General features: G+C 44.7%; 1 protein-coding gene across 1 annotated transcript in view; it reads right to left on the bottom strand.

Annotated features, from left to right (window-relative positions):
• The window catches only part of kcnq1.2 (potassium voltage-gated channel, KQT-like subfamily, member 1.2), a 162614-nt gene that overhangs the window by 105011 nt on the left and 34639 nt on the right, over positions 1 to 22964 (bottom strand). Inside the window, exon 2 of the mRNA XM_072484001.1 lies at positions 15545 to 15635. Within this exon, the coding sequence (XP_072340102.1) occupies positions 15545 to 15635 (91 nt within the window). The remainder of the gene's footprint in view (positions 1 to 15544; positions 15636 to 22964) is intronic.

The raw sequence follows: 22964 nt of genomic DNA, 5'->3' as shown, positions 1-22964 counted from the left end.
TCGTTATCCCGTTCGCATCACGTGTGCGTGGGGCCCCGGGAAAAGCACGCAAAATGGCCGCTTTCATCAGTGCTGAGGCGCTGCATCCGGGAGATGGCCTGCACACTCTCTGTCTCGTGGGATGCAAGCTTCTCACCTTCAGCCGATTTGTATTGGGCATAACGATTTTTGACGTGCTCATGCACTGTGCATGTTTCAATCGCGACTGGCAGGGTCATATGCTTGATTTTCAGTCGCTGCTCTCTCAGAGGATCAGAGTGAACTCCAAAAACGATTTAGTCTCTGATCATGGAGTCAGCAATATCACCAAAGTTGCAGGACAGCACTAGCAGGCGGAGGTTAGTTAAGAAAGAGTTGAAAGATTCACCTTTACCTGTAGACGCTGTTTGAATATGTAGCGCTCAAAGATTTCATTGGTGTCCACTTCACAGTGACTGTCAAACTTGTCCAGGATGGTCTGAAACTTTGTCTTGTCCTGGCCTTCGGTGAAGTGAAAAGAGTTGAAGAGTTTGATGGCTTGATCACCCGCTGTTGAGAGGAGAAGCGCGATCTTCCTTGCATCAGACGCACCCACGAGGTCTGAAGCTTTGATGTACAGCAGAAACTTTTGCTTGAATGTCCGTCAGTTGGCATTGAGATTGCCAGAGGTCCTGAGCTGGTGAGGAGCCTGAATCTTCTCCATGGTGCCGGGATACATTCGCTGGTCGTCACGGAATGGACTGAGGTAAACCACCTAGATTAAGCAGTCTCCTGGTAGCATGATGTGTTATGTACTCTGGGATAACACAGGCTGCAACTGGATGCAGCTTTTACCAAAAGATACTCCAGACCTTGAAGGTAGTTCAATCTGATTTATTGGACCAGTAGCACAGTTAGCACAGTTCTCTATGAATTCGACTCTCTGCTAACCTAAGTGTGGTTACTCTGTCTGACTGAACCAGACTAGCTCTTAGCCACGTGCTGGAGGTGTGATACTGTACATACACCCTGACTCACTCTGTAGATGTTCATCAGTGGAAAGAGGTGGAGTGTGAGTGCCTCGTGCCTTTTATAATGAGATACCACCCCTGAGTGTCCTGCCTGCTCATTGGTCATGTCCTGTTCTCTGTGTTCATTAGCTGCCTGTCTGTGCCTGTCGGTATATCATTATCTGCATGTCTGCATATCATGACATCTCCCAAACAGAGAATTCTGGCCTCAATCTCCCAAATGGAGAATCCAGCCATAGAACAGGAGCAGGACAAATAAAGTTCCAGAAATATGGAACCCAATTTCAACACTGTGTAAGTGAGTTAAAGGATCAGAGTTTCATTACCAATATGGATAGCACAAGCCGGAAAGTTTCCTGACTCAGGAAACCCACATCTGTATGAAGTATCGCTTCCACTGTTACTTTGGTCCCGGGAGGTGGGTGCAGAATGGAGTCAGGCCCAGCCAGCCATGTTATGCATGTTTGGCCATGAGCCCTGTCTTGTAAAATTATTAACTTTGTTTATACAGGGCAGCACGGTGGCGCAGTGGTTAGCACTGCTGCCTCACAGCGCCGAGATCCCAGGTTCGATCCCGGCTCTGGGTCACTGTCCATATGGAGCTTGCACATTCTCCCGTATTTGCGTGGGTTTTGCCCCACAACCCAAAGACATTGTTAAAACAGGTGGGGAGAAGTGTTGACTTTGCTTGACTGACAGCCCAAAAAGGTTGTCATAAGTTATTTATTCTATGATCTCCTTTGTCAATGGCTCAATATTTATTTGCACAAGATTAAGAGATGTCAAGTGCTTAAGGCTTCTCTTTAATGATTTGATTGATTGACAGTTTTATAAAGTTGTAACGCCGCTTTTTCGTTTAAAAATTATGAATGGGTGTTTTTAAGCAATTTCACACATGCCTTTCTTAATATATGGTTTATTGGTTCTATACAGAATGTGTACAATGTTAATAGGCATAGAAGGGCCATGGGTTGTCATGGTGAGTGTGAGGGGTCTTTGGGGTTGATGAAGGCATGAGTTGCATGGGGGTTATAAGGGGCCATGGGGTGGAGGCAATATAAGTAGATATGGGGGCTATAAGAAATTATGGAGTGGGGGGTGGGCCATGAGTTGGTACTGAATACGAGTGGAGGGGAAAGTTCTTTTGACGTTATCTTTCAAAAGGTTCCAAAATCCAGACTAAGATTCACAAATCTTCTGAGGTGGTTTATAGAATCATAGAATTTACAGTGCAGAAGGAGGCCATTCGGCCCATCGAGTCTGCACCGGCTCTTTGAAAGAGCACCCTACCCAAGCCCACACCTCCAGCCTACCCCCGTAACCCAGTAACACCACCCAACACTAAGGGCAATTTTGACATTAAGGGCAATTTATCATGGCCAATCCACCTAACCTGCACATCTTTGGACTGTGGGAGGAAACCGGAGCACCCGGAGGAAACCCACGCGCACACGGGGAGAATGTGCAGACTCCGCACAGACAGTGACCCAAGCCGGGAATCGAACCTGGGACCCTGGAGCTGTGAAGCAATTGTGCTAACCACCATGCTACCATGCAGCCCCTACATGTCATTCAGAAGTTGCCTAAACACCACAAAAATTGTGGGTGGTGAGTATCATGATATTCAAACATACATCATAACACATACATAATGATAGACAGAGCAACGGACCAATTAGCACACATAACACGACAGCCAATCACAGACAAGAGCAGACACAGTATAAGACAAGAAACACGACACTTCCTGGGCAGTCCATCTGGAGACGGCACAGGGCCAGGACCTCAAAGCAAGACACTCACACAGTCACAACGTGCTGAGTACCAAGTCTGACGTATAAATAGTTTAATGAGTCCGTGAAAATCTGACCCAAAATCTTGTCCATGGGTACAAATCCCACCACAGAAGTGGGAAATTTAAATTAAAGCAATTAAATAAATCTGGATTTGAAAAATGAGTATCAATAATGGTGGCCATGAAACTATTGCAATGTCATAAAAGTTCAAATGGTTCACCAATGACTTTAGACATGGGAATCTGCGGTTCTTACCCAGTCTTGCCTACATATGACTCAAGTCCCTGACTCTTAACTACCCTTTGAGCTGCCCTAGAAAGCCCCTCAATTGGCTCACCACCACTTTCTTAGGGGCAATTATGGATGGGCAATAAATTCTGGCCTTTCCAGCAACGCCCACATCTCATGGATGAATACAAAGTGTGTCTCGTTTGGGAATTGATTCAGACTGGGCAGGTTTGTGCAGGGGTTACTGCCATCTATCCTAAGAAAGGAGCCAGTGTTCACAGCTTGTCCTCAACTGGCTGCTTGCAAAATATATCCTTTGCTTTACCGAGAATCCCAGGGAAGAAATCCAAATTTAGGTCCAAAGACCTGTGTGGGCTGTGTCCATTGACCTCAAATAAATCCAAGCCTCCCCATACAGTTCATCATAATGCACAAATACACATTATTACCATTGGATCAGTTTCATTTATATTGTGCTCGGATTTTCTTTATTATCAATGCAGCGTGAAAACATGTATCGGCCTATTTCTTCATGCAGTTTATTACGTGGCCAGAATTTCATACTCGCCCCACCACCCCTCCCGGTGGGGTCTGAGGTGGGGGAGGGGAGGGTGAAATTACATGGGCAGGATTCCCTCCTGTCGCCCTGGCCTGGCAGTGATTTTATGCCCGGGTGGGCAGAGCCAAGGACAGGAAGACCCTAATTAAGGCCCTTAAGTGGCCATTTAATTTTCATTTCAGTGCCTTTTCCCGCTGAGCCTCGGGAGGGTGGGTGGCGGGGAGCAAAAGTAAAGTAAGTTAAATCTTGGGCTGGAAGGTTTGAGAATGCTCTTCCATCAGAAACCCCCTTCTTACTGGGGGCACCGTCCCCTTAAGGCCCCATGACCTCTGAACCTCCCTTCCCTGTCTGACCTATCCGCCGAGACCTCAACAAAAGGCCCTCTCTCGACATTCCCTACCCACCACTGCCAGGGGCCCCTGCCACTTACCTGTCCTCCAGGTTCCAGGACACAGTGCCAGGCAGTTCCCTGCAGCCTCTTCCGGTTTCTGCAGGGCTGGGGCTAGCAGGACTGGAGAGCTGTCAGGAGCTGGACCGGCCTCCCAATGGTGGGCCGGAGGTCCAGCTTATGCCAATCAAGGCTTATTAGAGTGTAATATGGCATTGGGGCTGCCTGTGTCACTGAGGATGTACTCCCCATCGACTCTTCGGAGAGCCCCCGCCATCCTGAAAATTCAAGCCCATATTGGTTCTTATTGTGGAACACCAAATGCACTTGTTATTCAGGGCCCAAAAGTTATTAATTGTCGGTTTGATCTGTCCCACTGTGCACAGGACTCGCACAAAGCTGCAGTGTAGGTGCGCCACAAATTAGTTGTTCGTGTCTCGGTGACAACTGCCGCAGAACGGTGGATGCTTACCTTCCCGTTGACCTTCATTGGGAAGCAAACAGAAACCAGGTGCAAACCACTGTCACATAAATCACACAACACACATGTTCATGTGGCATCAATAACACAGAATAGTAATATTTTATTAGGCTGTTCCAACTGGAGTACAACAGAATAAGCATAGAATGAAAACAAATAATCTCACACTGTGTTTTCAACTGTTCAGCGAACTTAGCTGACCTTGACCGCAGTGACGACTCTCCCTGACCCACCAAAGCAGAGTGCAGCAAGGAAACAGAGTGCAAGATCAGAGTTTGGTCCGTGGGGGAGTTTAAAATGTTAATCCTGTTCTTAAATTTTTCTCGTAAAATCTAATTTTTGTGAGGGCCACGAAGAATCCAGCACAAGTTTGTAGAAAATAACTTTATTTACAATAATCTATACACCGCAGCAGCACTTCATCACTGCTTCCTACACTAGTAGGTACCGTGTTCAAAACTGATACTGCCTTAACAACAAAATGTTTTCATTGTTTATCACCTTTCGCATCCAAAGCAGTGCCTCACAGGGATAATCAAAGAAATGGATTTTTATATTAAACTCCTATCAGCTGAACCAAAGGACGATCTATTTTCCACAGAAGTTACTTTTTGATGTTTCTTCTTCTTGGATGCAGTATGTATTATACTATGCATGCAATATTGATGTAACAGTACATTAACACAAGCCATACACGCTCTGCTTTTAACACTTCAGCCTGAAAAATTGTCAAGGCAAAGAAATAATCATTGGCATTCGAAGAATGAATGGTGCTTGTAAAGGACTTCATGTAATGCGTGTTTGTACAGACACCCAACTAAGAATAGTATAAATGCAGGGGGAAGGGACGGAGGAACATAGAGCAATCATGATCACTGGAAAAAAAATGCAAGGAAAACTAATGGGATTAAACGCTGGCAAGCCCCTTCGGCCTAACAGGGTCTCAATGCAGAAATTGTGGATGCATTGGTTGTAATCTCCCCAGATCTGGAAAGATCCCAGAGGGCTGGAAGACTAAAAATGTAACACCATTGGTTAAGAGGGGGGGGGAACAGAAAACAGGAAACTATAGGCCAGTCAGTCTAACATCTGTTTTGGGGGAAAATGTTCGAATCAATTAACAAGAGGTAGAGGGTAGTAGCAGGATATTTAAAAAGAATTATTGTACAGTCAATCAGAATTAATACGGTTTTGTGAAAGGAAAATAGTGTTTGACAAATTGATTAGAGTGCTTTGGGGGTGTAACATGTTCATGGCATTTGGAATGTTATATTGAATTCCACAGTGTCTGGTTTGGCGGATACCCCATAGATACGCTGGGGATTTTCCCTCTCGGAACTTTACAAGGAAGGGTTTGCATCACAATTTCCAAGAGGTTCTAACTTCTGCTGGACAATTGCATTGAAAATTCCGATGGCTGGAACTGCTTGGGGCCTGCCCCGAAAGAGGGCCCCAGTGAAGTCCAACTCCGGCAGATTCCGGAGTGATAGCTGCACTAGCTGCCGTCAAGCAGCTAGGTTTAAAAGACTCAGTGAAATTGACAGGTGAAATTCAGACGGCAAGTGTCCAAGGTAAGTGGATAGGATTCAGGTGGTCAGCAGGGTCGGAGGTTGAGGGACTGGGGAGGTCATAAGTTGGGATGTGGGGAGGCGGGTCGGGTTGGGGGTGGTGTCGGGTCGGGGGAATTGGGTTGCGTCCACGGGTCGGGTGGGTATCAGGTCGGATCTGTTATGGGAAGAGGTGTTTTCAGAACCCCAAAATGTATCATGGAGTTCAACCAACCCCCACCTTTAATGGATTGTTGCTTTTGAAGCACACAGCTTGTTCCCCAGGTGTCGTATTACAATTATGGACACGTGGTTTTTAAATCAAAACAATGTTTATTCTATGAACTCAATTTAACCTTTTAAAAAACAAACATTGAATATCTTAACACACATTACTTCAAAGATAACCCCAAAAGACTACAACACTAAATAATCCTTCAAGCTGTTCCATTAAACATCCAAAAGGCTTCAAAACTTCAAAACATGAAGTTACATTCAATATATTTATAGTCTTTGGATTTGCAGACATCAACAGACCAGCTCTGTGTTTTCTTCCTGCAACTCTCAGCAAAACACACAGACACTCCCAGCTTTCTCCTCAAACTGAAACCAAAAGCAGAAGTGAGCTCAGCTTCATTTCTTAAAGGTACTCTCACATGACACCTCCCCCAAGAAAAAAAACCCCATCAACTTCAAGATGGTTTCACTTTTAACCTTGCACCATCAATTAAGAAATGCACACATACTTTTTGGTTTATAAAAAAAACACGCAAAAAGGTTTAATAATATAGTCCATTTTTTTCTTCTTCCTCCAACCGAAATCCTTCCGTTCATCACATTCGTGACAAAGCATCGTCTATCACGTTTTCCCATCCTGCCACATGTACTATTTTGAAATGAAATGGCTGTAACAATAAACTCCAGCGAAACAGCCTCGCATTGTTATTCCGGAATCGCTCCAAAAACGTCAATGGATTATGATCATTATATATATTGGTGTCAGACGGATTGCTGGTCACATAAATGTGAAAATGTTGCAAAAGCCAGCACTAAACTCAAAGTCTCCTTCTCAATTGTCGAATACCTTTTCTGGTGAGAATTCAATTTCTTTGAAAAATAACCAACAGGCCACTCTAGCCCTTCGTCGTCATCTTGTAGAAGCACCGCACCTACGCCCACATTACTCGCATCAACAGCCACTTTGAATGGTTTGGTATAATTTGGGATGACTAATACAGGAGCAGTGGTTAACGCAGCCTTCAGGCCGTCAAATGCCTGTTGACACTCCGCTGTCCACTGGAATCTGTTACGCTTCTTGAGCAAGTCCGTCAGTGGAGCAACCACGCTACACATCTTTTGCACAGAGGTTCGATCAAATTCATTCATGCTAAGAGATCGCATTATTTCCCTTCGTCTTGAGGGTAACGGAAACTCCTCAAGGAAAGTGATTCGGGCTTCTCTAAATTCACTTTCGGCTAGGTTCATCACCAAACCCACCGCCTGAAGTCGATCGAAGAACTCCCTACGATGTTTTAAATGTTCTTTCCATGTTGGAAGTTGGAAATAAAAGCAGATTGTCCCTCTTTCTCAATGCAATCCTTCAAACGTGGGATAGGGTAAGAGTCCGTTCTTGTAACTGCATTAATCTTTCTACAGTCCACACACAACCATTGGGTACCGTCTGGTTTAGGTACCATCACTATGGGTGAGCTCCATTGGCTGCAACCCACTTCAATTATGCCATTTTTAAGCATGCTCACAATCTCTTTGTTAACCTGTGCCAATCTTAAAGGATTAAGTCTATATGGATGTTGTTTGATAGGAACAGCATTTCCCACATCTACATCAAGTATAGCCATTTTAGTACTTCCCACATTATCTCTACAAACTTGCCCGTGTGATAACAATAACTCTTTCAGGTCAGTTTGCTTTCCTCTGGAAGGTAACTTAACAATTCATCCCAATTTTTAAGAACATCCTCATTTTCCAATTTAATTTGAGGTATGTCAAATTCACAGTCATCTGGATTTGGTTCGTCACTTTCAGTTCGAATCATTAAAACCTCCTTTTTCTCTTCTTCCCTTTCAAAGCACCTTTTAAGCAGATTCACATGACACACTCGGTGAGTCTTCCTTCTATCTTGTGTTTTACCACATAATTCATCTCACTTAATTTCCTTTCAATCTGATACTTAATCAATTTGAGTGGTCCTCGTGCCTCATGACCAAAAATTAGTTCAAAAGGACTGAATTTGGTTGACTCATTAGGTGCATCCCTAATTGCAAACAATACGAATGGAATTCCTTTATCCCAATCCTCTGAATAATCTTGACAATACACCCTCAACATTGTCTTTAATGTCTGATGCCACCTTTCAAACGCTCCCTGCGATTCTGGATGGTACGCAGTTGATTTAAATTATTTTATTCCTAAGCTATCCATAACTTCTTTGAATAACTTTGAAGTAAAATTCGATCCTTGATCCGATTGGATTTCTGTGGGTAGTCCATATCTAGTAAAGAATTTAAGTAACTCCTCCACAATCTTTTTAGCTGCAATATTACGTACTGGAATGGCCTCTGGAGACCTAGTAGATATATCCATTATAGTCAAAAGATATTGATTCCCACTTTTTGTTTTTGGAAACGGTTCTACACAAACAATTAAGACCCTCATAAAAGGTTCCTCAAATGCTGGGATGGATATTAAGGGCGCAGGTTTTATCACTGCTTGAGATTTCCCTATCACTTGACATGTATGACATGATTGACAAAATTTAACTACATCTTTATGTAGTCCAGGCCAATAAAAATGTTTCTGGATTTTAGCATGAGTTTTCCTTATTCCCAAATGACCTCCCACTGGTACCTCATGTGCAACTCGCAACACCTCCTTTCTATACCCTACCGGCAATACTACTTGATGAACTTCTGCCCACTTTTCATCCGCCTGCATATGCACAGGTCTCATTTTCTCATCAAGACATCACTTTTACGGTAATAACACTCTGGTATACTCTCAGATTCCTCTTCTGCATATGCTTTCTGATTTATCCATTTTATTTCTACATCTTTCTGTCATAGCTCTGCCAATTTCCCTGAACTAAAAATATCCGCCTCATCCTCCACCTGTTCTTGTCCTTTTTCAACCATCTGATCAAAAATTGTTTCTGATAATTGCACTTCAACTTCATCTTCACCCTTTGATTTCTCCTCTTATCTTAACCTGTGACTACGACCTTGTTACTACACAATCCGGAAAAATCCCAGGATATTTGTCCTTCAACACTTCAGTTGTCTGAATTTCCACTGGCTTATCAACCACAGTAGGCATCACTCCCACCTGCGATCCAGCTATATCATTACCCAAGATAAACTGTATTCCTGGACAAGATAGTTTATCTATTACACCTACTACCACTTCACCACTCTTCACTGGACTTTCCAACCTTACCTTATATAATGGAACGCTACACCTCTCACCCTGAATTCCACATATCACCACCTTTTCTGGCAGCATTTTCCCCAAACTACATAATTCCTCATTTCTTACAATTAAAGATTGACTGGCCCCTGTATCTCTTAAAATTGTGACTTCTTTACCTGCTCTTCCTGATACACATGAGTAAACTTTACCCTCACAAATAAATTCTTTGAAGACATCTGGCAATTCTTAACAATTACTTCTTGGAACAGGCTGTACAATCGTTTGCACCTACTTCGCTTCCCTTGGGCTTTCCTTTACCACTTTAACAAAACCCACTGTCTTATCCTGTTTTACCACATCAGCCTTCCCAGTGCTTTTCTTCAACCACCAACACTGTGACTTTACATGGCCTAGTTTATTACAGTGAAAACATGTGAAACCTTTCATCTCTTTTCCACCCTCCTGGATTTCTTTTTTAATCTGAGGTACACTCTCTTTATTGTCTCCCAACAGATCACCTTTACCTTTATCACTTGAGTATTTCTCATGTCCCCAGTTTCTATCCCTCACCGGCTGAAACTGATGTCGGAAACCAATCTTTGATTTATGAACTAATTCATAATCATCTGCCATTTCTGCTGCTAATCGCGCAGTTTTAACCCTCTGTTCTTCCACATGAGTTCTCACTACATCAGAAATTGAATTTTTAAACTCCTCCAAAAGTATAATTTCTCTGAGAGCTTCATACGTTTGGTCTATTTTCATAGCCCTTATCCACCTATCAAAATTACTCTGTTTGAGCCTTTCAAACTCCATGTATGTTTGACCAAATTCTTTCCTTATATTTCTAAACCTTTGTCTGTAAGTTTCAGGCACTAGCTCATATGCACTTAAGATAGATTTCTTCACCTCCTCATACGTTCCAGATACCTCCTCCGGTCATGATGCAAACATTTCATTAGCCCTACCTACCAGCTTTGTTTGAATCAATAATACCCACATGTCCTGTGGCCATTGCATTTGTTTAGATACCTTCTCAAAAGAAATGAAAAAGGCTTCTACCTCCTTCTCGTCAAGCCTTGGCAATGCTTGGACATGTTTAAATAGATCCCCACCACGTCTTCAACTATGACGCTCTGTCTCATTATCCTCATCCATCTCCTCCAACTGTACGTGTCCCTTTGCGTCTGCCAATTTGAACTGATTTTCATGTTTCAGAGCCATTTTCCGAAGTTCAAACTCTCTCTCTTTTTCCCTTTGCTCTCTATCTCTTTCTTTGTTTCTTTCTTTTCTCTCCTTTTCTTTTTCCTCTCTATCTCTATCTCTTTCTTTGTCTCTCATTGCATATTCAAGCCACTTTAATTATTTTTCATGTTCAAATTGTTTAATCTGCAACTGGAGCTTTGCCATATCTAATGAGTCAGAATGTATCACAGGCAAACGTAAATGCGCAGATACCGCGTCAAGTACCTCACCTTTTCGTATTTTGCGAGACAGTGTTAACTGCAGTGCTTTTGCCAAACCTAACAGTCTGTTTTTAGTCTCTGTCAGTAAGGTATCACGTATTACCGTGTCCACCACAAAAACATCTGAGCCTCCGAAAGAGCCATTGTTCACAACACTCTCCCCACTTAAACTAAAATACCACACCGGAAAGGCAACACTGTCTTTAAGTTCACAAAAGCCAATCCAATAGATAGACTTTTATCCCCCTCAAGCTCCCAATTGTTATGGGAAAGGGGTTTTCAGAACCCCAAAATGTATCATGGAGTTCAAACAACCCCCACCTTTAATCGATTGTTGCTTTTGAAGCACACGGCTTGTTCCCCAGGTGTCGTATTACAATTATGGACACGTGGTTTTTAAATCAAAACAATGTTTATTCTATGAACTCAGTTTAACCTTTTAAAAAACAAACATTGAATATCTTAACACCAATTACTTCAAAGATAACCCCAAAAGACTACAACACTAAATAATCCTTCAAACTGTTCCTTTAAACATCCAAAAGGCTTCAAACCTTCAAAACAGACATGAGGTTACATTCAATATATTTATAGTCTTTGGATTTGCAGACATCAACAGACCAGCTCTGTGTTTCTTCCTGCAGCTCACAGCAAAACACACAGACACTCCCAGCTTTCTCCTCAAACTGAAACCAAAAGCAGAAGTGAGCTCAGCTTCATTTCTTAAAGGTACTCTCACATGACAGATCCACCAGTCGGCGCAGGGGAGGTCAGTTCGGATCGAGTCGGGGGGGGGGGGGAGGCATTCAGGTCGGATCGGGGGGAGGAGGGTCAAGTCCTTGGGGTGGTGGGGAAAGCCGTGGGTGGGGTAGTCAGAGGTGTGGGGGGATCAGATGGAGAAGCATGGTGTGTAGAGCCCATTGCCTTGCCAACTGCCCCTTGTAAGGTTGGAGCAGGGAAGGCCGAACTGAGGTCCTTAAGCGATCAATTGTCCCACTGATTGTGGGGGAAAGGTAGGTGGGGGGGGAGGGTTATACATCACATTGCAAGCTCAAGGAACAGGAGTAAGCCATCCTCAGAAGGCACCCTGTGCCCCAGGAATTGTATCCCCGTGAGAATCCCCCACTGCCCTTCACAAAAACCTCCCCCTCTCTTGTCAGATCCTGCCTGACTGGCCACCTGGTAGGGCTGGGGCTGGCTTAGCACAGGGCTCAATCGCTAACTTTGAAAGCAGACCAAGGCAGGCCAGCAGCATGGTTCAATTCCCGTACCAGCCAACCCCGAACAGGCGCCGGAATGTGGCGACTAGGGGCTTTTCACAGAAACTTCATTTGAAGCCTACTTGTGGCAATAAGCGATTTGCATTTCATTTCATTTTCACCTCGTTACTGGAGCCTCCACTGGTACTGTGATTCAGGGTCTCTCGCATTCAGAACAATGGCCATTTGCCCTGGTAGCGCTGCCATGGTTGAAGGGCTACCAGACCCCCTGATTGGCCAGCAGCTCTTACATGTTAGTTCTTCACCTTTAAAGGCACAGGAACCGACCCGACTGCAGGTCGTTAACTGCCTGATTAATATTCATTCCCTTTGGGTCTCCTGGAAATAGCCAGGTGGGGTCACCAACAGCTTTCTGGTTGGTAAATGGAACACAGCCACAGCCATTAAATCTAACCTATGGTTTATTTTCCCTTATTTAAGAAAGGCTGGAGGATTAAGCCAGACAACTCCAGGCCAGTGAGTCTCAAGTCAGTGGTGGGGAAACTAATGGAGAAAATTCTGAAGGAGAGAATCTATCTCCAGTTGGAGAGGCAAGGTTTGATCATGAATAGTCAGCATGGCTTTGTCAGAGGGAGCTCATGCCTAACAAATCTGATTGAATTTTCTGAGCACATGACGAAGTTGTAGATGAGAGTAGTGCAGTTGACGTAGTTTACATGGATTTCAGCAAAGCATTTGACAAGGTCAAAAATGGGAGACTTATAAAGAAGGTAAATGCACATGGGACACAGGGGAACTTTGTAAGGTGAATTCAAAACTGGCTGAGCTACAGGAAACAGAGGGTGATGGCAGATTCTTGCTTCAGTGACTGGGAGCCAGTGTCCTGTGGCATACCACAGTGATCTGTGCTGGGTCCCCTATATTCATCATTTATATAAATGACTTCGATGACTCTGTGGGAGGTAAGTTTGAGGATGACACAAAGATAGGCTGGGTGGTTAACAGACTGAGAGACGGGATGGTCAAATGGGCAGAAAAGTGGGCAGATGGAATATAATCCTGAAAAGTGTGAGGTGTTACACTTTGGAAGGAGCATTTTGACAAGAATATTAAACGAATGGCACCACACTGGGAAATCCTGAGGAACAAAGAGACCTTGGCGAGTTTGTAAATGGATCTCTGAAGGCAGAAGGGCAGCTTAATAGGGTGGTGAAAAAGGCATATGGTACACTTGCCTTTATCGATCGAGGCATAGATTAAAAAAGCAAGTAAGTCATGTTGGACATAGAACATTGGTGAGGCCACAGCTGGAATACTGCGTGCAGTTCTGGTGGCCACATAATAATAAGGATGTGATTGCACTGGAGCGAGTGCAGAGCGTTTCACCAGGATGTTGCCTGGGATGGAACGTTTGAGTTATGAAGAGAGGTTAGATAGGCTTGGGTTGCTTTTGCTGGAGCAGAGAAGACTGAGGGGCGACCTGATCGAGGTGGACAAGATTATGAGGGGCATTGACAGGGTGGATAGGGAACAACTGTTCCCCTCAGTTGAAGGGTCAGTTACGAGGGGACACAAGTTCAAGTTGAGGGGTGGGAGGTTCAGGAGGGATTTGAGGAAAAACCTTTTTACCCAGGGGGTGGTGAGGGTCTGGAACGCGCGGCCTGGGAGGGTGGTGAGGGTCTGGAACGCGCTGCCTGGGAGGGTGGTGAGGGTCTGGAACGCACGGCCTGGGAGGGGGGGGAGGCGGGTTGCCTCACATCCTTTAAAAGGTACCTGGATGATCACTTGGCACATCTTAACGTTCGAGGCTATGGACCAAATGCTGGCAAGGGGGATTAGGATTGGCAGATCAGCTGCCTTCCATGCAGCGGTGCAGACTCGATGGGCCGAAGGGCCTGTTCTGCCCTGTATTTTTCTGTGATTCTGTGAACAATATTGCTGATGAGGTTTTGAGGAGCTTATGTAACACTGCAGCCAATTACAAACATGCAAATTAGGAGCAAATTTTACAAATTAAACTCCAATGGACAGCGGCGTAGCCTATCCAACCTCTCCTTATAAAGTAACCAACCCCATCTCAGGTATCAACATTAACGACAATTTCACAGTAACTTCATTTGAAGCCTACTTGTGACAATATGCGATTTTCATTTCATTTCATTTCATTTCATTACATTGGACTTGAAACATTAACTCTGTTTCTCTCCACAGATGCTGCCAGATCTGCTGCGTTTTTCCAGTATGTTTATGTCCGTATTTCAGATTCCCAGCGTCTGCAGTATTTTGCATGTAAATAATTTGCTGCATTTCTGTTCTTCCTGCCGCATTATACTCTATCAACCAAGTTTCTGCCCACTCACTTGACCTATCTATAATCCCTTTGCAGACTCCTTGGTGGGAATTTTCTGCTCCCCCCCTCCCACAGAGGTTCCGCTGCAGTGCTGTCGGCAAGTCATTCAAACGTTCATTAACTTTGGCGAGACCGGAAGATCACGGCAGCGGGAGGGGTAGCAAAATTCCTTATAGAATCCTAGAGAAGTTACAGCACAGAAGGAGGCCATTCAACCCATTTTGTCCATGCCAGCCCAAGCACACACAGGTGCCCATTCTAATCCCACCTTCCTGCGCCTGCTCCCTAGCCCTGTAGTTTGGAGCACTTGAGGTGCAGATCTCGGTACTCTTTGAAAGAGTTTGGAGTCTTTGCCTCCACCACTAACTCGGGCTGCGAATTTCAGACACCCACGACCCTCTACGTAAAAAACTTCTTCCTCATGTCCCCTCTACACCTTCTGCCTCTTATCTTGAATCTACGACCCTTGGTTCTAGAATTCTTCACCAAGGGAAACAATTTCATCCTGTCCATTCTAACTCTTCCTCTCATAATTTTGTACACCTCAATTACGTTACCCCTCAGCCTTCTTTATTCCAAAGAAAATAATGCCTACCTGAATAATCTCCCCCCGTAGCTACACTTTTCTCACCCTGGCAACATTCTTGTAAACCTTATGTCTCTTCACAACTTACTTTCCTACTTAGCTTTGTGCCATCTCAAATTCAGCAACCATGCATTTGGTCCTTTCATCATTCTCAGTATAAATTGTAAATAGTTGAGGTCCCAGCACTGGTCCCTGTGGCAATCCACCCATCACAGCTTGCCAACTCCAAAATTACCCATTTATGCCTACTCTCTGTTTCCACGCAAACATGTTACCCTCTACACCATCAGCTTGCTAAAATCGCAATCAACTATACGATGTCCCTCCTACATTTAATTTGCTTTTGGATAAACATTTATATTTTTATCTGTTGCAAAGATGTAACCGTGGAAATACTGGTATAGATTTGTAACTTGCCACCTGTTGCCATTTTGGTTCATTCCTGTTCACTTGGGCAATTTGAATGACATTCGGCTGCCAGTTTCATGTTAGATTCTACCCCACTTACCATCCAAAACAGAGTTCCAGTCGCAAAGTCCGCATAATGGTCTATGGTGGACAGCACGCTGAAGATCAAACAAACCAGCACCATCAAGAATCTGCCATTTAAAAGAAAATACAGTTTTATAGAAAAAACAAGATGAAAGACTGAAGCTTGTCATGCATGACATCACCGTGTTAAAATCCATAAAAGTTAAAATCAAACAGTTGCATAATTGTGACCTTTGACTTCCTTCTGTTCCTTTTTTTCATTTGCTGTTTGTAAAAAGGAAAATGCAAGATGACATTCTTGATTCTCTTCAATATTACACAAGTTAAATATTGAAAAGAATCACAGATACATATTGGGAGAAACTGGTCTTCAGTAACAGCGTGAAATGGGTGATAGCAAATCAGCAGCTTTTCTTTTTCATTAAAGTCAACTGAAAATAAAGGTGTGTGCGGTGTAAGACTGGATTTCCAACTTGCTTTTGCTCATTTCACTCTTCCATGGGAGACCAAATTAACCCTGACATACTTTACAAAAAACATTAGTTGCTAGGTTAAATTCACTTTTTTCATTGATTTTTTCCCAAATATTCAAGGCACAACAGCCCTGATCCATTCATCTTAGAATCAGAGAATCCCTACAGTGCAGAAGGAGGCCATTCAGCTCATCGAGGCTGCACCGACCCTCCGAAAGAACACCCTACCTAGGCCCACTCCCCACCCGAGCCCTTTAGCCCAGTAACACCACCTAACCTTTTGGACACTAAGGGGCACCTTATCACAGCTAGTCCACCTAACCTGCATCTTTGGACTGTGGGAGGAAACCAGAGCACCGGAGGAAATCCACACAGACACGGAGAGAATGTGCAAACTTCACACAGTCACCCAAGATCGGAATTGAACCCAGGTCCCTGTGAGGTGGCCGTGCTGCCCTTCTTCACTCTAAGTGCTGTAACGACAATGTTTACAAACATCAATTACATCAAAGAGAGTTAAGTGGAATCCAATCACGCCCCTTTACATCTGAGTGATTTTGAGATGCTGAGCTGGAAATTGACAGCACTTAACTGTCTTTGATGTGGTTGATGTGGGTGAACATTGTGGTTACAGCACTTAAGGCTCACAGCTGTTTTGCCAAAATTGCCCATTTCAACTGTACACAATAGAGTCAGCCTAAAACATTTAAATTTATTGCTGAGTTTGCTTCTAATAGGTGTCACTTGGCTACATTGATTGATAACCTAGTTTGACTGAATAGCTTAGTAAACCGAGTAAACAATTATTTTTATTCATGCATTTACTCTCATTTCAATGAAAAGATGCACCTGCTTTTTTAAGGATCCCATCGCACAATCCTAAATAATTTTACTCTACTTATAAGAGAAACTTCAAATAGTCCTGCTGTTCACTAATTTCCTCTAGACTGCTGTGGTAGTCACCACTGTTGTATTATATTGTATATATGGGTATTACGGTAAGGCCCCTGTATTACAGGTACGGGGGTAGATCCCTGCCTGCTGGCTCCGCCCTGGAGGCGGAGTATAAATGTGTGTGCTCCCCGAACAGCAGCCATTTCGTAAGCTGCTGTAGGAGGCCACACATCTCTGCGTAATAAAGCCTCGATTACATTCAGCTCTCGTCTCGTCGTAATTGATCGTGCATCAACTGCATTTGTGACACATGTTCAGAAGACCCAGGACAATGCTCATCTGTACGCCCTGCACCTAATCAATCATGACTGCATGCCATTAACAAATGGAAAATGTCCACACAAAACTTCTGCAACCCAGGAAACCAACTGCTAAAACTGAAGACAGCTCTGCAGTATCTAATTTCAAACAATTGCTCCCTTTATTTCTAAATTAGTAATCAGAGTGCAGTAATAAAAAACAACAAATGAACTGTAGCAAAGTGGTTATGTTACTGGACAAGTAATCCAGATCCTCTAGAAATATGAGTTGAAATTCTACAACAGCAGACTGGCAATTTGAATTCAATTAAATAAATAAAAACGAGACTCAGTGATGGTGATCACGAAACTCCCAGATTATTGGGAAAAGGCCATCCGGTTCGCTAATATTTTGGGGGGATAAAAATCTCCCATGCTTCTCTGGTTTTATTTTAAATTTTAAATTTATTTTAAATAGGGGCTGGTTTAGCACAGGGCTAAATAGCTGGCTTTTAAAGCAGGCCAGCAGCACGGTTCAATTCCCGTACCAGCCTCCCCGAACAGGCGCCGGAATGTGGCGACTAGGGGCTTTTGACAGTAACTTCATTTGAAGCCTACTTGTGACAATAAGCGATTTTCAAATTCGCCCATGGAATGTGGGCGCTGCTGGCTTGGCCAGCATTTGTTGCCCAACCCTGACTGTCCTTGAGAAGGTGGTGGTGAGATGTCTTCATGAACCCCTGCAATCCGTGTGTTGTAGGACCACACTCAGTGTGAAGGAATAACGACATAGTTCAGGGTGATGTGTGACTTGGAGGGGAACTTGCAGGTGGTGGTGTTCCCTTGCATCTGATGCCCGTGTCTCTTGTGGTGGTCGAGCTGGCAGGTTTAGGAGATGATGTCGAAGGAGCCTTGGCGAAACAGCCTAGCCTAGTCACTCAGTATTATAAATTACTACAAAGAGTCAAATCGGAATATAACTAGGCAGATCCATCTAGGCACTGAGTTTGACAAAGACTCACCCAGACCAGTTGACCTTGTTAAATCTTCTTCACTAACATGTGGGGGAGTCGTGCCAATATTGGGAGAGCTGTCCCACAGGTTAGTCAAGCAACAGCCTGACTCGCCAAATCATTCCTTACAGCCAATGCCGCACAGTCCTCAATCACCAGCTTAGGTGAATTGGCCATACTAAATTGCCCCTTAGTGTCCATAGGTGTGCAGGTTGGGTGGATTAGCCATGATCAATGTGCAGGGTTAAGGGAATAGGGTGGGGTAGTGGACCTCGGCAGAGTGCTCTTCCGGAGGGTCGGTGCAGACTCAATGGTCCAAATGGCCTCCATTTGCACTGTAGGGATTCTATGATCCCGGGATATGTCGTGTCCCAACTCCACGATAGGCTCAGCTGAGGACACAGTGGTGTACACACGGGAGGGAGTATTCCTGGCAATCCTTAATATTAACTCCAGATCCCATGAAATTTCATAGCATCAGCACAAATGTGGGCAAGGAAACCAGCATCTCCAACACGTACCTGCCCTTCCTGATCTCCCTATCTCTATTTCTGGGGCTTGGTTGTCCACCAGTATCCATTATGAGCCCACCAACTCCCATAGCTACCTCGACTACAGCTCTTTACACCCCACATCCTGTAAGGACTTCATCTCATTCCATCCCATCTGTGCCGATGATACCACTTTTCAAAACGGTACTGCTGACATTTATTCATGTTTCCTTAATTGTGGTTTTCCACCCACTGTGGTTCCCAGGCTGTCAACCGTGTCCAACCCATCTCCTGCACCTCTGCGCTCACCCCTTCCCCTCCTTCCCAGAATCAGGATAGTTTCCCCCTGTCCCCTCTTTTCATCCCACTGGCTTCCGCATTCAAATGATCACCCTCCGCCAGTTGCGCCAACTCCAGCATGATGCCATCACCAGCATGATGCCATCACCAAACACATAGAATTTACAGTGCAGAAGGAGGCCATTCAGCCCATTGAGTCTGCACCGGCCCTCGGAAACAGCACCTTACCCAAGTCCTCACCTCCACCCTATCCCCATAACCCAGCAACCCCACCCAACACTAAGGGAAACTTTGGACACTAAGGGCAATTCAGCATGGCCAATCCCCCTAACCTGCACATCTTTGGACTGTGGGAGGAAACCGGAGCACCCGGAGGAAACCCACGCACACACGGGGAGAATGTGCAGACTCCGCACAGGCAGTGACCCAAGCCTGGAATCGAACCTGGGACCCTGGAGCTGTGAAGCAATTGTGCTAACCACTATGCTACCGTGCTGCCCTAATCTTCCCCTCACTCCCCCTGTCCGCACTCCATAGGGACCATTCCCTCTGGACCTGATCCACTCCTCCATCACCCCCAACACCTCACTCTCTTCCCACAGCACCTTCCCTTCCAATTGCAGAAGGTGTAACATCTGCCCCTTTACCTTCTCCCTGCTCACCATCCGAAGGACCAAAAACTCTTTTTAGATGAAACAATGCTTCACATGCACTTCCTTCAATCTGGTCTATTGCAATTGCTGCTCCCAGTGCGGTCTACTCTACACTGGAGAGACTAAACGCAGACTGGGTGACTGCTTTGCAGAACACCACCGGTCCACCCGCAAGCAGGGACCTGACCTTCCTGTCGCTGCCATTTCATGTCCTGCTCTCACGTCCACCTGTCCGCCCTTGGCCTGCTGCAAAGGTCCAGTGAAGTCCAACGCAAACTGGAGGAACAACACCTCATCTTCCGACTAGACACGTTACAGCCTTGCAGACTTACCATTGAGTTCAACGGCGTCAGACTGTGAACTCTCTCCTCCACCTTCACCACATTTTTATTTCTATCAATTTATTTTCACTTCCTCCATTGAGTCATTTTCCCATCCCACTTTTCATCCCGCCTTCCATCTTGTTTTTCCCTTACCACCATCTCCCCTCCCCAGACTCCACCCCACTAGGGACATCTGTTCCCTGTTCTAGGTTGTCCTTTGACACACTGCTTACCTTTGTTCTGCCATTAACATATTCTGATCTCTTAATGTGCCACTATCAGCACCCTTCTCAGGCATGAGGCAGGCCATGCCTTCTCAAACGCCTCCTCAACCGTGCCCCTCAGCTGAGGTGTGGTGATCCTCAGATTAAATCACCACCAGAAACTCTCAAAGGGGAAAGCAGCCTATGGTCATCTAGGACTATGGCGACTTTACTTTACCTTTATTTTAGCCATGATCACCACCATTTACATTCCCTTTGCTTTTTGCCGACGATATCTCTGTCAATCTCTCCCCAGCCCCCACCCTCTATCCAGCCCTACTACTCCATGCCCTACCTCCCACAACAGTATAAATCTCATTCTGTCTCAAGTTTTCTCCAGCTCTGACGAAGGATCATCAAGATTCAAAACGTTAGCTCTGTTCTCTCTCCACAGGCGCTGCCAGACCTGCTGAGATTGTCCAGCAGTGTCTGTTTTTGTTTCAGATTCCAGCATCCGCAGTAATTTGCTTTTGCCCTTGAGAAGTTGCTGGTAAGCTGCCTTCTTGAACTGTCCATGTAGTGAAGGTGCTCCCTCAATGCTATTACATGGGGAGTTCCAGGTCTTTGACCTGGCAATGATGCAGAAGTGCAAATCTGTGTAAAAGTTGGGAAGTGTTGGAAGGGTGTTGGTTAAAAAAAAACGTGGGTACATATTGTTATGGGTCCGGGTTTACAGAATCCCAAAGTGTTTCATGGAGTTCAACCCACCCACAACTTTTAATAGATTGTGGTGTGGGAAGCACACGGCGTACTCTCCAGGTGCGATACAGCAATTATGGACAAATGGTTTTTAAAACAAAAAAATGTTTATTCTATGAAGACAATTTAACCTTTTAAAAACAAACATTGACTATCTTAACACCCATTACTTCAAAGATAACCCCAAAAGACTACAACACTAAATAATCCTTCAAACTGTTCCTTTAAACATCCAAAAGACTTCAAGCCTTCAAAAACAGACATGAGGTTACATTCAATATATTTATAGTCTTTGGATGTGCAAACATCAACAGACCAGCTATGTGTTTTATTCCTGCAGCTCTCAGCAAAACACACAGACACTCCCAGCTTTCTCCTCAAACTGAAACCAAAAGTAGAAGTGATCTCAGCTCCCCCCCCCCACCCTCTGATATCACTTCAGTAATATGATCAGCTCCATTTCTTAAAGGTACATTGCTTAAACATCCATTTCTTAAAGGTATTCTCACATGACAATATAAACATACAAACAAGGAGCAGGGGTAGGTCATTTAGCCCCTCGAGTTTGCTGTGCCATAGCTGATCTGACAGTAACCTTAAAGACGTTTTCATAGTCTTCAGTAGGTCATCTGTAAGTCTTAATTAACTATTAGAACTATTTTGGCAGGTAAAGTGTACAGGCTAAGAGCTATTTGCATGCTTAGATCTTTATACATCTCTGCTCAAACCACACTGTCCCCTGGGTCTGGATCATCTGCCTCCTTACATCATTGCACGGGTCGTACTGTACTTATTGATTATTGATTGATTAATTATTGATTTGCTTTATTGTCACATGTACTGAAGTGTAGTGAAAAGTATTTTTCTGCAGCCAAGGGAACGCACACAGTACGTACATAGTAGACAAATAAAGAATAATCAACTTAATACAGTACTTAGTCCCACATTAACCCAATATGTGCCAGACCCTCATACTACAGGATGATGTGTGACTTGGAGGTGATGGTTTTCCCACTGGAATGATTGAATGGCTCCATCGTGCCCGACCTGGTGATGCGACGAGGCTGTTAAATCTCACAAAGGCCTCTCGCGTGATTTGTGACCATCGGAACATCTCGCAAGATCTAACGAGATCTCGTAAGACGTCACGATCTGGATCTTGCCCTCGTTGAGCGAGATCCAGATTAACATCGGCTCATTTAAATATGTCTGCGCCCGATTGTCCCGTGGCCCGGGAACTAACGCCCAGGTGTGTAACCTCGCCATGAAGCCATTTCTTTTAGTACTGTTCCATACAAACGTGGACCGAGTGTAACAGCACCTGGGGGGGGGGCATCGTAAACCCTTGGGTGGTCAGGTTCTGGGCAGGGTGGGAGCCTGGTACTCCTGCTAGCATCTGTAATCATGGCATTGCCAACCTTGGGATTGGCAGTGCCACCCAGGCACTATGGCAGTGTCACCGACACTTCCAGGGTGCCCTGGTGGCACTGCCAGGGTTCAGGCCAGAAGATGCCCTACCCTTAAGAGGTGTGGAGGCATAAATTGGGGAAGTGGAGGGGGGGGGGAGGGGACTCCAGAGGCTGCAGTGGGGTGTTCAAGGGGGGTCAGGATATCGAGGGGGCATTTAGAAATGGCAGGTGATGAGGTGAGTGGGGCCTCGGCAGGGCATCCCTCAATGAGGCCAGAAACAAAACGAGTTTGATAGCCAGGTCGTTCTTGGTGCTGCAGGTGCCGCTATACCCGCCCAAAACGGTACACGTTTTTGAGCGTTAAGTCGACCCCTTTGCTTTTGTTCAATCACCCAGGAAACATTCCATTTACTTCCTTGGGCATTATGGAATTCATATTCTCAGTTCTAAAAATAATTAACAGAATTATTATTCATGAAAAATAACTGAAAATATGTGTGCTCCATTTAAATGTATCCTATACTTTAAACAGGGTTACCTGTCGGATTTCCCCACACACGTTTTGTCCAACACTTGATGGGGGAATTTGTCCATTTAGGAGACTTTTCTACAGTTTGTC

The sequence above is a fragment of the Scyliorhinus torazame genome, chromosome 19 (genome assembly GCF_047496885.1).
Source record: "Scyliorhinus torazame isolate Kashiwa2021f chromosome 19, sScyTor2.1, whole genome shotgun sequence".
NCBI classification, from domain to species: domain Eukaryota; kingdom Metazoa; phylum Chordata; class Chondrichthyes; order Carcharhiniformes; family Scyliorhinidae; genus Scyliorhinus; species Scyliorhinus torazame.
Note: the sequence above shows the minus strand (reverse complement) of the source record. Positions and strands in the feature narration are given on the sequence as shown.